The sequence below is a fragment of the Octopus sinensis genome, unplaced genomic scaffold, assembly GCF_006345805.1.
Source record: "Octopus sinensis unplaced genomic scaffold, ASM634580v1 Contig18963, whole genome shotgun sequence".
Classification (NCBI taxonomy): domain Eukaryota; kingdom Metazoa; phylum Mollusca; class Cephalopoda; order Octopoda; family Octopodidae; genus Octopus; species Octopus sinensis.
In genome coordinates, this window is record NW_021836151.1 from 178,350 (window position 1) to 197,184 (window position 18,835).

At 34.6% G+C, this 18,835-nt stretch overlaps 2 protein-coding genes and 1 non-coding gene across 3 annotated transcripts; 2 read left to right on the top strand and 1 right to left on the bottom strand.

Moving 5' to 3' along the window:
• Nucleotides 1-5,531: 5,531 nt before the first annotated feature.
• LOC115231958 (zinc finger BED domain-containing protein 5-like) lies at nucleotides 5,532-5,921 on the top strand. Its single transcript, XM_029801838.1, has one exon. The coding sequence runs from the start codon at nucleotides 5,532-5,534 to the stop codon at nucleotides 5,919-5,921; it is 390 nt and encodes a 129-aa protein (XP_029657698.1).
• A 2,195-nt stretch (nucleotides 5,922-8,116) lies between these two features.
• Nucleotides 8,117-8,202, bottom strand: Trnastop-uca. The gene has a single exon. It is a non-coding gene; the product is annotated as a tRNA-Sec (tRNA).
• A 4,715-nt stretch (nucleotides 8,203-12,917) lies between these two features.
• Nucleotides 12,918-13,340, top strand: LOC115231959 (SCAN domain-containing protein 3-like). The gene has a single exon (XM_029801840.1). It carries the CDS (start codon nucleotides 12,918-12,920, stop codon nucleotides 13,338-13,340), a length of 423 nt encoding a protein of 140 aa, XP_029657700.1.
• Nucleotides 13,341-18,835: the final 5,495 nt, after the last annotated feature.

Consider the following 18,835-nt stretch of genomic DNA (forward strand, 5'->3'; position numbering starts at 1 on the left):
CTAATCAAGCACTCCTACGACGTAGAACACTTCACTTATCAGATTTCTACTCGTGAAACACTGGGATGGGTTGTTATGACCAAATTGTAGTATTTATGACTCCTACAACCCCTTTATGTGGAGGAATATGGACAGACTGAGACTCGGTCGTGGGGGGAAAGGATTTTCTTTCCTGCAAGTTTTGATTTGACTGTGCTAATTGTCTTAGATATACTGCAGGGGACCATATTTGGATTTATCCTACTAATAACCCGTCTGTGGTAAAGAGACTGGGAGAGATCCTTAATGTGGATCTGGATCACGTCTTTACATTTGAGAGCATTGATGGTGGGTCTTATTTCTTTATGATTTTAGATGATTTAAAGCATAAAAATACATTTTCCTGCCTGACCACCTACCGAGCAGCACTATTACACTATGTTGACATAACTTCCCCCTTAGAAGAGAGGTCTTGGAGATCCAACTTTAAATTACCGAAAAGGCCTTCTCTGGCTATAATCATGATCGGGCCAGGGACCGGAATCGCTCCTTTTTGGGTTTTTGAGGGAGAAACAGGCCAGGAGAAAGAATCAGAGTTTGACGGATTTTAATTTTCATAAAGAATTCGCGAAATCATAGAATCAGACTCGAGAACAACCACAAAAGTTGCCTGCGCAGTAAAATAGATAAGTGTACCCGTCAAAGACATTGACTCGGACTATAAGAAAAGGAGAATCGACTTAAAGCAGAGGCACTGATTAAAAAAATAATATTATGTAGATTTTTTAATTTTGTTTATATATTTAAATTTTGAACCAAAGAATTAGTAAACAAGTGATTTTTTCTGCTGTCATTGAACAGGAATCATTTTTAAAAACCAAATTCTTTACATTGTTTAAAATATTTATTCAAATTTTTTGAATTCGTCTAAAAAGCTAAAATCAGAAAAAAGTAAAGAATTGCCCAGTTAAATCACAGAATAAGATATAGACGAATAAAACAATTACTGTCCATATGTTTTTTAACATGAACCCATTAAAACAAGCCAAAATAGGCTTTTGATAATTTTCAGGAATGGAATTCTAATTAAATGCTCCAAATAGAAAAATATAAACTTGAATTGCCGAACTTTTTTTTAATGTTTCTCACTTTTTTGATAATTCACCAGGCTCTCTCTACACAGAGATATAATGACACGGAATGCATTGTTTTGATATTTGTTTAATATTTTAGGGTGAATTAACCCGTTCGTTAATACAATTCGTTTCTCATATTGATCTAAGTAAAATTGATAGGAATATTTCTATCGATTGTGGGGTAGGTTACGTTCCTATAACTAATTGTAGAAAAAAATACATAATTTGATTCATGGAGGAGGCTCTGATATTGGTAAGTTTATTACTTTTCATATCTAGTGCCAAATATCGATGGTATCTATCCTCTAGTATGTTATTATATTTTTAAATTGCTAGGAAGTGGCCCTTGAATACTGCATTAACTGCTTATATGGTAATATCACAGAGAAAGGTTACGAATTAATTAAATTCCAAGGATCCTCTGCCACACCATATGAAACATACTTCTTTAAATTGGAGGTAATCAAAAGCATATTTATAACAGGTTGATTATTATAACGTGATTTTAAATCATTGTTCGGAGAATATCGAGATGAATAATTTTACCACCTCTTTTTTGGAGACTTATTTTCAACAAATAATAAATATGACAGTAATATCTTAACAATATTGCAGAACGCCGTAAAAAACCATCAATTATATAATGAAGAATCGGACAACGCTTATTTGCAAATATTAGTTTAGTTTTGTTTTTTAATATTATAGAGATCAGTATATATAAAATCATTTTACCTGAGAAGTGCTTTAATATACTTTTTGGAATCACACGGATACATTCTTTGGCAACGCAGCCGTAATTAACTCGATAATTTCTCGATAATCCGAAGCTTACTATAATCTGTTAATAAATTTTTTTTGTGCAAAACAGTATTTAAAAGTAGTCCACGAAAGAAGGAAAATATTTTTTTAATAGAGGCTGTTAGTAGAGGGTAGATAAAGACATCTGCATTCCTGCCTTTTTAGTCCCGCACACACGCTCGCCTCTCAGCCACAATATGACTTACCGCCTGACTTCAGCAAGAAAGCTTGACTTCAGCAAGGAACTTATATCTAAACAACATGGAAATCCCCTTTAAAAAATCCCAGAAAATCCTCGGCGTGACTTACGATAGTCATATGTATTTCTCCCAACAAGTTGAAAATGTTACTACCAGTTGCATGAAGAAACTGAACATCTTAAAAGTGTTTCTCCGAAAATGCAAACAATGGATCAGCTTCCCCACATGCCAATCAATATACCGGCAATACATCGAACCCTCCCTTAGTTATGCTTTTGGGGTGTGGGGAGGGTTTGTCAGTGAAACGAACCGCGTAAAAATCGAAAAAACTCAAGAAAGTTTTCAGAAAGCACAAGGACTGAATGAACATCTATTCATCGCCCCATTTAAAGAAATCTTGGAAAGAAACCTCCGGTCTATAGGCCCTAAAACTCCACCATCACGCCTTAACAGAAATTGTGTCGGGACTAGGGAGGAGCCCCGGGCAAAGATGAGGACCCTCCTCAGAGAAGCCGGGATCACCTGATTAATTAGTTTTATGTTTTGGACGGTGATTTTGGTTCTAATAATAAGTGTCAAATGGCGAAAGAATTGCCCATTTTTTGTAAAACTGCATTTGAATCAATACTTGCATTCCAAACTACTTATTACTGTAAAATGGCCACGTCATGTCTGACTTATGTTAAAGCAAAATATAGAAATAAGACAATTCTTGTTGTTACGTGCATGTTTGTTTCTACTGGGTTTAATGAAACATTTCCAATGGACCTATCTACGAAAGATAATGAATGAGAAACCAATAATAACGTAAATTGTGTGGTCCGTGGGCAGCTTGGAACGCAAGAATCTGATATTCCCCCTCCAAATTCGGTGTTGCAACCGGATTGTCCTGCTAATCTGTTAACTCTATGGGCTATCATCGATCAAGTAACGCAGGTGGACATGATCAAATGGGCGAATGAAGTGGTTAACGTTTCTAGAGCAAGATTCAAAAGAATACCACGTGGTGGATGGCCTATGATTACTCAGGCTTTTAACGAAAAGTTCCTCACGTCCAAATCTGTGGCGAACGTGAACAGTCTGGCTAAGATGACGGGAACAAAGTCTAACTCTCCAATGGATCAAGAAAAGAATCACAAGACTGAGATCTCTAATTTTAGAGATTGCTCAATTGAATTTTCTTCCCGAATAGAGCAAGTAAAATCTATCTCTCAAAAAAAACGAAAGCCGACCAAAAAAGTCCCATATCAACTACTTAAAAAAAATATTGTCTGGAATAAATGCAGTGATTAATGAATATATAAAGACCAACCCTCCTGTCAATTTGAATGATATCACCGATATCATTTATGCTGCACAGCTGACATACCAAGCTCTTACAAAATACTCTCCTAAGAATAACAACTGGAAAGGAATTATGGAAGCAAAACTAATTAAACTTAAAGAACAATACCAACAGACTAATACACTTATTGATCAAAAAGGAAGCTTGAAGTTTGATAATGCAACGAGGGATACGCTGAGTGAATATGGATATCGAAAGGCAAAGAAAGGAGAACTTGGAAGAATTTCTGCTTGCATTGGAGACGAAATAAAGATTGTTGAGAAAAAAACTTCGACTCCATGATGCAAGAAAAGAATTTCGGAAACAGAATTGGTTCTTTGAACTGAATCGGCGTTGTTTCTATCGCAGTTTAAATGATGAAAAAAAGAGTGCAGAGTTTATGTTTAATAACAGTGAATGTTTATCATATTGGAAAAAAATATGGAGTAGAAATGAGAAGAGCGATAATGTGTTACATATTAACAAGAGAGTGACATGGGCAGAGGATACATTTGCAGAGTTTAGTAAAGAAAGCATCCTTGAAATAATTAAACAACTCCCAAACTGGAGAGCTAGCGGTTGTAATGGGGTGTATAATTTCTTTCTAAAAAATTACCTCAATTCATGATCACTTGTGTGAAGAACTAGTCAAGATAATCCATGGTGAATACACACCGGATAAGTGGTTCTACACTGGAATCACATATCTCATCCCACTGTATATGCGACTAAATCTGCAACTTTTGACTTTTGTGAAAATTGTGACTTTTCCAATATAATCAAGTTTGAGGACATTTACATAACGGGTTGAAATGCTACATATATATATTACAGGTATGTGCATTAAGAACACGGATGTCAGTCTCATACACCACAATGGAATCAATTTGTGAGATACTCTGGAAACTTTTGTAATTTTAAACAAATCATCTCGTCACATTATTTGAGTCCTGACCAAATTCAGCGAGCCTGGGAACATTTAATTAATAAGGATAAAATATGTGATTAAAATGATTGATTTGTGTTGATAATTAAAATAAAAGAGTAGTTAATCGTACATCAAAAACATTGAGTTTAAAATTTAAGAAAATTCACACCAAGAAAATTTTTCAATGACCAAAAACCTCTCCTAAACCGAGAAATAATCAACCTTATTCAAGAGAAACTTAAATTCAAAATCGTGTCTAAACAATAAACACAAAAGAAAGAAATTCCTCGAACAAGCAAACACTCTCATCAACCACTACCAGAAAATTAGCCAAATAAAATGAACAAAAATAACCGCAACCGAAGTCTCTTCTTTGACAAGAAAAAACACTCAGATCTAATTACTATTTCTTTTGATAAATCTGCAAGCGGATCAAAAATGCAAAAAAACTCACGCGCCAGGGGACCTAATGGCCTCCACCTAAAGAATTTAGATTTATGGGGGCTGAAGGCGCTATCAAATATTATGAATTCATCATTAAATTCTTTTATAATACCTATGAAATAAAAAAATCAATCATCATTCCAATCCTCAAACCAAACAAGGATTTATGTAAACCTGAATTGTTTAGACCAGTGATTCTTAACGGGGGCGCTGGCGCCCCCCTGGGGGCGCTGGAACATATTAGGGGGGCGCTGGAATTTTAATTTTTTTAATTATTATAAATTTTTATATTAATTTTTGTAAATCATTATCACGTGCTTTTCTATTAATTCTAAATTCAAATTGTCTTGTGTGTACGTAAAAAAAATTATTCACTGATAATATTTATAAATATTTGTTAATTGTATTTAATATTTTAGAACTTTTTAATAAATATTTTAATTATATTTTATAGATGTCTGATAAAAAAGTAAAACGACGTATATATTCGGATGAATACCTAAAGTTTGGAGTGATACCCTACGACCATAACAATTCACTTCCAATGTGTCTTATGTGTAAAAAGGTCTTTACAAATGAAGGAATGAAGCCTTCAAGAATGCTAAATCATCTTAAGATTGTCATCCTGACAAACTTGATGCGGATATCAATTATTTTTCTAATCTGAAATATAATTATGAAAATCGTCTTATGATTAATCAACTATTTACAAAAATTCGAAGATGCTTGAAAAAGGCCTATTAGCATCATACAAAATATCGCAATTGATAGCGAAATCAGGAAAACCTCATACTATTGGAGAGTCATTAATATTACCAGCTATCAAAGAAGTGTTAAATTCAATGGTTGATTGTGATTCTGAACAAATAATTTCATCAATTCCTTTGAGTAATAGTTCTGTTTCTTCCAGAATTGATGAAATGGCATTTGATATCGAAGAAACCCTATGTGCATTTTTAAGAACAACAAAATTTTCAATTCAGATTGATGAATCGACATTCAACGATAGTGTTGCACTTTTATTAGTTTACGTACGTTATATTAATCAAAATGATGTAATTCAAGAAGAATTTTTATTTCTGAACACCTTGAACTCGATACAAGAGGATTAACAATTTTCAAAACGATGAGCATTATGAACGACTTCTTTTGCATACCCATGTTAGATGGCTTTCAAAAGGAAACTGTTTGTGTCGATTTTTTGAATTGTATGATTCAATCTTAGAATTTTGTCAGTTACATGAGCAGAGAATTTTTAGGTAATTATGAGCAGAGAATTTTTACTACAAAAATTTGGGGTTATTTTTTGTAATAATATTTATTAGGTCGAAAAATTAACGGATTCTGACTGTGAATGCTTTTGCTTGCATCTAAAAATGTTAAAAGATGACATGAAAATCCGCTTTGAAGATTTAGAAAATTTAAAATTTTTTGATTGGTATATAAATCCATTTGAAACTGAAAACGTTAATTTATCTCAAGAAATAACAGAAAATTTATTAAATCTGAAATATGACTTTGAAGCTAAAGTCATTTTCAACAAATATGGATATCAACAATTCTGGGTTACTCATAGAAAAAATATCCTTTATTGTGGAATGAAATTGAAACACTTATAATAGCATTTCCTTCAACATATCTAGTTGAAAGAGGATTTAGTGCAGTCTCTAATATTTTGACCAAAAAAAGAAATAAATTACAAATTGTGAATAGAGGAGATTTGAGACTAAGTCTGTCGACTATTGAAGCTGACATAAAACGATTGACAAATTCCCATCAAGCACAAGGCAGTCACTAAAATTTTTTTATATAAAAAAGTTTGGTTTGTGAATACCCTTTTTAATTCTAAAAAAATAATAAGTAATATTCGAAAATATTAAAATGAAACAATTGGCGAAAAAATTGCCAAATAAATCTATAATTGAAAAAAAATAAATTAAATAATAGGGGGGCGCTGAAATTTTGAAGCTTCGAAATTGTGTCAAAAGGGGGCGCTGACTTAAAAAAGGTTAAGAACCACTGGTTTAGACCGATCTCTATCTTCTCCATAATTTCAAAAATCCTCAAAAGATTAATTCTTTAGTTAATCAAGCACACTCAAATTTTCTGAACGGCGACAGTTTAACCCCTGATCTACATAACACAACAAAAAACTACCCACCCTCAAAAATTTAAGAATTTTGTGGGTCATCTTTGACTAATGCCTCACCTTTTCTCAAAACATTGACTTCACATGCAGTAAAGTAAAGCGCAAACTAAACGCCCTAAAAGCCATATCGGGCCAATTCTATAGTCAAGTAATAGAAAGCCTATTAATTGTATATAAACAATTTGTTCGAACATCCCTGAATCATGCCACCCCATGCTGGTCTTGAAATGTATCCATTACGAACTTAAAAAAACTTCAGCGCCTCCAGAAAGCTGGCTTGCATACAGTCACTGGATGTCTTCCATCAACGCCTATCAACCACATCCACTGGGAATCCAGGATCCTCCCCGTCTGGCATCACTTGGAAATTTGTGGATTACAATTCCTCAGAGATCCTAGACACCCAACAACATTGTGTTTCCCTGTGAAAAAAACGAAAGGCATATCATCTCCACTCTTCGGACCAATTGAGACCACTCTTAAAAATACCTTTTCCGAAAAACAGATCAACCATGTCCAAACAGATAAACAATCAAATTTCCATTCAGGGCATCAGATCATTCGAACACAATAAACTACTAGACTTTGTATATCGATGGATCCGAATCATTTCTAAACAGGAAAATCCATATACACAGGAGTCCGCTCAGTCCACCATCCCCTCTTCCAAGACCACATCACTCCGTGCATCCAAATGTCTTTTCTTATGCCCTGGGCTACCTCAATCGTCTCCCATCACGGGCTAATTTTTAAAAATCCGTTTTTGAGTTCAGAAACTGATTTCTAGTAATGACAACAGAATTATGCAAGTGATTGAAGTTAAACTTTAAACTTATATCACTCAAAAACTTATTAAAGCATTTGATGTCTTGTGATTGGAGTTAAACTTTCAAAAATGCTAACTAAAAACATATAAATTTCCAAAAAGGACATTTTTACAACGGGAAAATATTTTTGGAGGCCTCTTTGGCAGCTGGTTATTTCAGATGAACTTTTTGCCATTCTCCAAGGAAATTGTTTTCAATTTGTTCGCTGGCCTGTCTAAATTAGTTCTAATTATCTGTCTATTATTTTTATTACTTTTTCACAGTTTTTTTTTCGGCAAAAGATATTTATTTATTGGAACGAGAGAATTGATCAAGCTTTACATAGATAAAACGCCCATTAACTGGAATCGAACCACTCCGGTGTCAACCGGCCACGGGTTTGAAGCCCGTACCTTGGACACCAAGGATCAGCTAGGCGTAAATAGTTGCAGAAAAAGAAAAATATTTATTTAAAAAGAGCTGTTAATAGAGAGTAGATAAAGACCTTTGCATTCCTACCTTTTCAATCCCGCACACACGCTCACCTCTCAGCCTTAAACTGACTTACCTCCTGACCTGCCACCCAGATATTATCTTCTCTAGGACCTCAGGGAGGCCTTTGAGGGACAATTCCTGAGTATCCTTGAGCTTCTCTCGCAATCCAAAATCATGGGCTAACCGGATGGCTCGTCTTCTAGCTTTCTTGAGCGCATCAACGTACTTCTCCCTGTCCTTGCAGAAGTTCCAGGCATGTAAGCCATAGGTCAAGACGTCAATGTCGGCCAATTGTCATCTCCAGGAGTTGAGCAAACGTAGAATGGAGTTGACGGTCTATTCTCAATCACTGCTTGACAAACCCGATCAATAACTCGTCTATGGGGTCCTGTACATAAAATGTATTTTCGCGGAGATATCCTTTGTGCGTGAGTCCGAGCTCCAATGCCCTGTCCTCTGGCATGAGGAGACAAGTTGAGGTCTTGTCGGCGAAAAAAAAAGAGTTGGCGAAAACATGTTTGCATGCATTGAATTGAATATTATGCTCTCAATGAAAGAATTGTTTGAAAAATAGTTAGAACGTTACGGTTTACATTTGTCAACCGAAAGCATACGTAAACATATACATAAATGAATGAATTAGTATTTATTCGAAAAGGAAAAACGAAAAGGAGAGAGGAAATTAATAAGACAACGAATGCCTCTTCTACATTGTTTCCCTCTTCTTTTTTGTTTAATTACAGATTCGAGAGGCAAATGCTTTCACAAGAACATTTCCAATTTTTTCTGTCGTGTCTTCTATCTCCTGAGTGATAGCTTGGTCCAGCTGGAGCGTATTTGCCAATTTGATGGAATTTCGTCTTGTCTTTTCGAGCTTAACGATAATGCGATCCCTCTCAGCCAATTCTTCGATTGCCTCAAATACTACTAAGCTCAATCCAATTGAAAATGCATGGTCAATTTTAAAGGCAGGAAAAAAGATTTATCAACTCGTTGCCCATACATTTTAAGAATATAATCAAATGGACTTAACGGAAAAAGAATATCGCTTACAGTGTCTTGAGAGGATTATTGAAAAAAACATTGGACTAATAACTGTTCAAAGATGTTTTGCATTTATAGCAAACATACAGCGCGAACTTACAGGTGAAATTCAAATACAGAACGTCCAATTTAAAAAAACGCTCATCTTTCCTTTTTTCTCTAATTTTATACGTTTTCGATTAGTTAAATCGTAAATTATAAAATTGAAGTTGCCAATTATAAAATTGAGTTTGCAAATTATAAAATTAAAGTTTTTTAGGATAGTGTTAATAATGCCTAGATTCTGCAATTAATTCCAATTGTAAATGTTTCACATCATAAATTGAAAGAATTTTGTTCTAATACATTCAACAAGAAAAGAAGAGATGTAACTAAAAGTTATTTTACTCGACAAAATTATATTTACTGGCGAATGTTTAATGTCATTTTGTGATCAGCAGGGATAAATTCATATTTCTTTTTATAATAAAATCGACAATTTCTTAGACGCAAATATATAGAAGAAAAACCAGGAAGAAGGCCTTGCCACGTATATAACTCCAATCTGATCTCCGTCCATCACTTGTTCTACTGTCCTGGACCACCGGCATTGTCGCAACAACACGCAGCACTTTGGAGTCTCTGGAAGCAATCAGCCCACGTTGTGCATCGCTTAATAGCCGCGGATTTCCTGCATATCTAGGAGATCGGGGCTACTAACTAACAAACAATTTCTTAATAATCCGTGGTTTACTATAATCTGTAGTAAAAAGTTTTTTAGTCCAAAATAGTTTTTCAGAAATATTTTTAATCATAATACAACACTTCTGCAAAGACAGAGACACGTATGTACCTGAATCTTCACTTGTGCCTCCCACACAGTTTTCAAAATCAAAAGAGAACAAGAAAATAAGATATTTAATTAATTTCGAGGTAAAAAAGTCGATTAGCTACTCTTGTCTTATAATTTCTTTTAATTGTAGTGCGGTTGATTAAACGGTAGGAAGCTCGACAGACCATTTGGAGATGTTTTATCCGGAGTCTGTATGTGATGAGATATCCATGACGTCGTTACGCGTAAAACTCGAACGGAGTTTAAAGCAGAGGCAACCGGTGGGATTCGAACCCGAAACCATGTACCCACCCGAAGATCGTCAAATGACTCTTTTTGCAAAGGCAACGACGGAGGAAGCTTCTCTGAATGAGACCATAGAATCAGACTCGAGAACAACCACAAAAGTTACCTGCGCAGTAAAATGGATAAGTGTATCCGTCGAAGACATTGACCCGGACTAGAAAAAAAGGAGGATCGACTGAAAGCAGAGGCATTGATTAAAAACTAATTTTATGTGGATTTTTCAATTTTGTTTATATATTTAAATTTTGAACCAAAGAATTAGTAAACAAGTGGTTTTTTTCTGCTGTCATTGAACAGGAATCATTTTTAAAAACCAAATTCTTTACATTTTTTAAATATTTATTCAAATTTGTTGAATTCCTTAAAAGAGCTGAAATCTGATAATAAGTAAAGAATTGCCCAGTTAAATCACAGAATAAGATATAGACGCACAAAACAATTACTGTCAATTTTTTTTAACATGAACCCATTAAAACAAGCCAAAATAGTCTTTTGGTAATTTTCAGGAATGAAAATCTAATTAACTGCTCCAAATAGAATAATATAAACTTGAATTGCCGAACTTTTTTTAATGTTTCTCACTTTTTTGATAATTCACCAGGCTCTCTCCACACAGAGATATGATTACAGGAATGCATTGTTTTGATATTCGTTTAATATTTTAGGGTGAATTAACCCGTTGGTTTATACATTTCGTTCTTCGTATTAGTCTAGATACAATTGATAGGAATATTTCTATCGATTGTGGGGTAGGTTACCTTCCTATAACTAATTGTAGAAAAAAATACATAATTTGATTCATGCAGGAGGCTCTGATATTGGTAAGTTTATTAATTTTCATATCTAGAGCCAAATATCAATGGTTTCTATCCTCTAGTATGTTATTACATTTTTAAATTGCTAGGAAGTGGCCCTAGAATACTGCATTAACTGCTTATATGGTAATATCACAGAGAAAGGTTACGAATTAATTAAATTTCAAGGATCCTCTGCCACACCATATGAAAAATACTTCCTTAAATTAAAGGTAATCAAAAGCATATTTATAACAGGATGGTTATTATAACGGAACTTCAAATCATTGTCCGAAGAAGATTGTGATGAATAATTTTACCACCTCTTTTTTGGAGACTTATATTCAACAAATAATAAATATGACAGTAAGATCTTAACAATATTGCAGAACTTCGTAAAAAACCATCAATTATATAATGAAGAATCGGACAACGCTTATATGCAAATATTAGTTTAGTTTTGTTTTTTTAATATTATAGGAATCAGTACATATGAAAGTATACGACCTGATATATCAGTGATTCTTAACGGGGGCGCTGGCGCCCCCTGGGGGCGCTGGAACATATTAGGGGGGCGCTGGAATTTTAATTTTTTTTAATTATTATAAATATTTTATTAGTTTTTGTAAATCATTATCACGTGCTTTTCTATTAATTCTAAATTCAAATTGTCTTGTGTGTACGTAAAAAAAATTATTCACTGATAATATTTATAAATATTTGTTAATTGTATTTAATATTTTAGAACTTTTTAATAAATATTTTAATTATATTTTATAGATGTCTGATAAAAAAGTAAAACGACGTATATATTCGGATGAATACCTAAAGTTTGGAGTGATACCCTACGACCATAACAATTCACTTCCAATGTGTCTTATGTGTAAAAAGGTCTTTACAAATGAAGGAATGAAGCCTTCAAGAATGCTAAATCATCTTAAGATTTGTCATCCTGACAAACTTGATGCGGATATCAATTATTTTTCTAATCTGAAATATAATTATGAAAATCGTTCTTATGATTAATCAACTATTTACAAAAAATTCGAAGATGCTTGAAAAAGGCCTATTAGCATCATACAAATATCGCAATTGATAGCGAAATCAGGAAAACCTCATACTATTGGAGAGTCATTAATATTACCAGCTATCAAAGAAGTGTTAAATTCAATGGTTGATTGTGATTCTGAACAAATAATTTCATCAATTCCTTTGAGTAATAGTTCTGTTTCTTCCAGAATTGATGAAATGGCATTTGATATCGAAGAAACCCTATGTGCATTTTTAAGAACAACAAAATTTTCAATTCAGATTGATGAATCGACATTCAACGATAGTGTTGCACTTTTATTAGTTTACGTACGTTATATTAATCAAAATGATGTAATTCAAGAAGAATTTTTATTTTCTGAACACCTTGAACTCGATACAAGAGGATTAACAATTTTCAAAACGATGAGCATTATGAACGACTTCTTTTGCATACCCATGTTAGATGGCTTTCAAAAGGAAACTGTTTGTGTCGATTTTTTGAATTGTATGATTCAATCTTAGAATTTTGTCAGTTACATGAGCAGAGAATTTTTAGGTAATTATGAGCAGAGAATTTTACTACAAAAATTTGGGGTTATTTTTGTAATAATATTTATTAGGTCGAAAAATTAACGGATTCTGACTGTGAATGCTTTTGCTTGCATCTAAAAATGTTAAAAGATGACATGAAAATCCGCTTTGAAGATTTAGAAAATTTAAAATTTTTTGATTGGTATATAAATCCATTTGAAACTGAAAACGTTAATTTATCTCAAGAAATAACAGAAAATTTATTAAATCTGAAATATGACTTTGAAGCTAAAGTCATTTTCAACAAATATGGATATCAACAATTCTGGGTTACTCATAGAAAAAAATATCCTTTATTGTGGAATGAAATTGAAACACTTATAATAGCATTTCCTTCAACATATCTAGTTGAAAGAGGATTTAGTGCAGTCTCTAATATTTTGACCAAAAAAAGAAATAAATTACAAATTGTGAATAGAGGAGATTTGAGACTAAGTCTGTCGACTATTGAAGCTGACATAAAACGATTGACAAATTCCCATCAAGCACAAGGCAGTCACTAAAATTTTTTTATATAAAAAAGTTTGGTTTGTGAATACCCTTTTTAATTCTAAAAAAATAATAAGTAATATTCGAAAATATTAAAATGAAACAATTGGCGAAAAAATTGCCAAATAAATCTATAATTGAAAAAAAATAAATTAAATAATAGGGGGGCGCTGAAATTTTGAAGCTTCGAAATTGTGTCAAAAGGGGGCGCTGACTTAAAAAAGGTTAAGAACCACTGTGATATATGCTTTAATAGATTTTTTGAGATCACGCGGATACATTCTTTGGCCACACAGCCGTAATTAAATCGATAATTACTATAATCTGTTAATAAATTTTTTGGTGCAAAACAGTATTTAAAAGTAGTCCACGAAAGAAGAAAAATATTTTTTTTAATAGAGGCTGTTAGTAGAGGGTAGATAAAGACATCTGCATTCCTGCCTTTTCAGTCCCGCACACACGCTCGCCTCTCAGCCACAATATGACTTACCGCCTGACTTCAGCAAGAAAGCTTGACTTCAGCAAGGAACTTATATCTAAACAACATGGAAATCCCCTTTAAAAAATCCCAGAAAATCCTCGGCGTAATTACGATTGTCATATGTGTTTCTCCCAACAAGTTGAAAATGTTACTACTAGCTGCATAAAGCAACTGAACATCTTAAAAGTGTTTCTCCGAAAATACAAACAATGGATCAGCTTCCCCACACGCCAATCAATATACCGGCAATACATGGAACCCTCCATTAGTAATGCTCGTGGGGCGTGGGGAGGGTTTGTCAGTGAAACGAACCGCGTAAAAATCGAAAAAACTCAAGAAAGTTTTCGGAAAGCACAAAGACTGAATAAACATTTATTTATCGCCCCATTTAAAGAAATCTTGAAAAGAAACCTCCGGTCTACAGGCCCTAAAACTCCACCACCTCGCCTTCACAGAAATTGTGTCGGGACTAGGGAGGAGCACCGGGCAAAGATGAGGACCCTCCTCAGAGAAGCCGGGATCACCTGATTAATTAGTTTTATGTTTTGGACGGTGATCTTGGTTCTAATAATAATAAGTGTAAAATGGCGAAAGAATTGCCCATTTTTAGTAAAACTGCATTGAAATCAATACTTCCATTCCAAACTACTTATTACTGTGAAATGGCCATGTCATGTCTGACTTTTGCTAAAACAAAATATATAGAAATAGACTACGGGTACAAAATGATATGCAAGTAGCTAAGTCGAAAATACAGCTTGACTAAAGTAAAATTATTCTTAACAAACAAGATTGGAAATCTCACTGAATTACTGTTAAATTGTCTGTTATTTGGAGAACTTTCATGTTATTTTTATATAATAAATTGTCGAACATGTTTAAACCAGCCCCCGACGATGCCAGAAATTGTAGGCTAGTAGCAAAAATTATTTTATTTAAAGTGGTCCCCAGTCTAAAAAAGGTTGAAAACCGCTAAAACATAATATACTAATAATGATTTACAGAGAATTTTGACCTACAAATAAGTTGATCAACAGCTTTTCTTCAAAAAGGAGCAATTAGTTGCTTATTTGTAAAATTGCATAATAAATTCAATCTCAGATTGAACATGTTAATACAAATTTACTGAAAATTAATAAATTTTTCAACTCTCTTTTGTAGAAAATCTATTTTGTTTTGTTCCATATTTAGTTTTTGATTGTTTACTTTAATATTTTTGGCCTTCAGAACCTTCACGGTCTCCAGTTTAAATTTGGCAGCATTTTTTTCATATCTTTGAATCGCCTGTTTCATTTTGTAGTCGATTTGAGAAACTTCCAAAGACTTTTTCCTTTTTAAAATCATATTTTTAGAGTCAAGTGACTTTTGACTTGGAAACTGTAATCTATTTAGTTGTAATTACTTTACTACCTAACAGTATTGTTCATGTCTCGTATATATTCTAATAAGCCGCATAAATACTAATTAATTATAAACCCATTTCCATGTGGAAAAAACGCTATAACTAAATCAGGAAAAATGATAAAATTCCAAATGATTAAATAATCACTTAATTGTTCATTTAAGTACAAAAACACAAAAAAGTGTCCTATTCTCGTCTGGCAACCCCTTTGTACTACTCTTAAAATAAAAGCGACAAAACTCACGTGTTTCTACAATCAAGCCTACAATTTATCAGTTAGGTTACCCAACTAATATTAAATTAAAAAATAAATCACAAAGACAGTAAATTAAAATTTATTATTAAAACTAAATAAAATTTTTAAATTACAATGCAGCATGGTGACACATTTGTATCTCATGTTGGTGCAGACAACGAAAACCCAGTTATATACGACAAAGTAGGGCAACGTCAGTCAAATGAGACAGATTACGACGACTCGGTCCCCGACCCTTTCGACTCCCGAGAAATATTCGGTAGTCAATAATAAACCAGCAAAGACCTGATTCGAAATATCCGTGACCCTGAACATCCCCTCACACTCGAACAACTCAACGTGGTCAGTATTGGCGGGATAAATGTGTTCAAATCGATTGTTTCTGTTTTCTTTACTCCGACCGTCCCACACTGTTCCATGGCCACTATGATTGGCCTTTGCCTGATTTGGAGACTTCGGACTTTTCTTCCACCTCGATTTAGTGTTGATGAGTTGCCATTACTCCCAGATTAATGTGCAGATTGTGGAGGGGACTCACACATCTGCGGACGAGAGTATTCTCTGTTGGTTATTCTAGTCAATAAACAACTTTTGGACAAGGAAAGGACATTTGCAGCCTTTGATAACCCACATTTGCTTAACTTTGTTCAGGACTGTAGTCTATAGTCTCTTTGTCTCCACTAGACTTGATTAATTTAAATATTAATTTAAATATTAATTAATATTAATTAAAAATTAAATATTTTATTTTTATAAAACGTGTTAAAGTTTTTGATGGACGTGGAAGAGAATGAGCTTGAATTTAACAAATCTGCTTACGAGATGTACCACACCTTTGATACAGGTACTCCTCTACTAATTGGAAGGGGAATCCTGCCTATCATTCGACTTTATTAACTCAGATACTTCAAAAACGTGTTCTTCCTATCCACAGAACTGTCTAATGGTGTGTGGCACTCAAGCACCACCAGAATACCCAAATTATATAAACATAATGCACATGACTGGACTAACCCAAATTGAGGACTCCTCTGAGTCAGAGGACGACACTACAGACCCCCCAAATGTGAATTGTGTTTCGATTATTCACGAAGGGACCGTCAATCGTCTAAGGGTACCCTCTATAGTACTAAAGTAGACCAAACGTGTCTTCAATTCTCAGTTTGTGGCCACTTTTTCTGCCAATTCGTGTGTAAATGTGTATGATGTGACCGATTCAGTCCAGGCAGTCACTCAGTAAGTCAATTCCAGTCCATTTGGCAGAAAAAGGCAGAATCCGTTGGGGATAAAACCTTTTTATTCATATCGAGGACATTCCACGGAGGGATATGCCCTGGATTGGTCTCCCCTTATACCCGGTTGGTCTAATATAGCCTAAAATAAGGACAAATGATAAGTGGGGATTGCAATGGGATGATTTGTTTGTGGCAGTTACGGAATTGTGGTGATTTTAGCGTGGAGAGTCCTCAGTGGTGTGGCCACTCTGCCTCAGTGGAGGATGTTCAGTACAGTCCGAGGGATGCCTCAGTGAGACTGTCCTCTCTACTTAGGTATTTGTGTCATGTTCAGTCGACCGGTCTATCACAATGTGGGATATCAGAAAACAAGGGAAATGTGTGGATATTAGTCCTGCTCATAATTTGGATGTGAATGTGATTAGTTTCCACAGACATGACCCACTTATTCTATCAGGAGGGGACGAAGGGGGACTTAAGGTGTGGGATATTCGACAGACGGAGGTGGGTGGTGGTATTCACGGTAGAGTCCTCTGGTGGAGTGGGCGTGGTATGACTCCCCCATTACTAGTGTGGAGTGGAATGAGGTGGATCCCACTGTATTTGCTGCCTCCTGTGATAAGTGCATTTCGATTTGGGACTATGAGGCTGTTAGAGAGGGAGAGGAGACTGAGGATGTGCCTTCTCAGTTGTTGTTTGAGCATAGAGGGTTGAGGGATGTTAAGGAAGTACATTGGTGGAAAGAGGGGTTTCTTGGAGGCATTTCTGTTGAGGGATTTGATATTTTTAAAACTATTTCGGCTTAATTATTTTTAAATTTATTATGTTGTTAAGTTGTTTAAATTTGCCTGAAAAAATGGAAATAAAATTGATATCCAATGGACTGCTTTATGTGGAGGAAGTTCAGGGTCTTTCGTTAGGCCAACTCTCCCACAGTTTGTTATAATAATTAAGGCAAGGAGTGGGATATATGACTGAGGAGGAGTATAAATCACTGCAGTCAGTCATTGAGGACAAATTGACTCCTCCCAAGTACCCATTCTTCACCAACGCGTTTGAAATTCTACTGAAGGAGGGCAACAAACAGAAAATATCAACCCACTCCACCAACATTGACCATCTTCTAGACGGGGGAATTCCTTTTGGAAAAGTAGTGGAAATTTGTGGAGGACCAGGCACTGGAAAGACTCAATTCTGGTTATTTTAACTCACAGCAGTTGCAGTCATCAACTCTGCATTTCTTTATTCGAGGCTGGACTTGAGAAAACTCTTTTTGTGGATCCTCAGGGAACATTAATGGCAGACAGACTGGTGGAGATGGGAGGCAGTGCTGTCTTGGACTCAATTCACGTGTCTAATCCCTCTTCTTATGAGGAGATGACTAACATGCTTACTTCACTGTTAGATGTCTCCTTCAATGACTTCAAACTTATAATAATCGACAACTTGACTTTGCTGTTTTGTCAGGATGTGGACAAATCAGTAAAATTGTCTATTTTGGCTGATATTTTGACTAATCTGGCAATAAGCAAAGATATAGCTGTATTTGTGTGATGATTAGTAAGGTGGTGGTTACCAATTGGAATGCGAGAAGGAGGACTGGGGATGTAATATATACTATTCCTGCCTTGGGGGAAACATGGAGGAGAGCTGTCGGTTATAGACTTGTCCTCGACATTACTAAGCTCAATTATGATGGACAAGTCAGGCAGGCCAGACGTTGCCTTCTTGATAAATCACCCGAAGGAAGAAGAACCAGCTGGAATTACTTTTGTATTACGGTTGGGTTGTATTGAATACTCTCCAGGACAAAGGAATATGCGATGGTTGATTACTCATTTCAGTTGTTTTCAATAAAATTAATTCTTTGCTTATAAAATAGTTTAATAGTCAAAATTAAATCCAGTCATCGATGTTTATAGCAGGTTTGCATTTGTCAGACTACTTTTTTTATAAATCTTCAAAAGAAGTATGCAGCAACTTAAGATCACTTTTCTACCTATATGGACCTTGCAAAATTGTGCAATCAGATAATGATTCAGAATTAAAGAAAATAAACAATTCAATTCAGTGGAAGACTGTCAAATCCTTTACTCTGAAATTAGACAGAAATATGCCTGTAGGATCTCCCAGCT

Coding starts and splice junctions, on each gene's coding strand:
- LOC115231958 (XM_029801838.1), top strand. CDS start 5,532: ATGCTTGAAAAAGGCCTATTAGCATCATACAAAATATCGCAATTGATA.
- LOC115231959 (XM_029801840.1), top strand. CDS start 12,918: ATGTTAAAAGATGACATGAAAATCCGCTTTGAAGATTTAGAAAATTTA.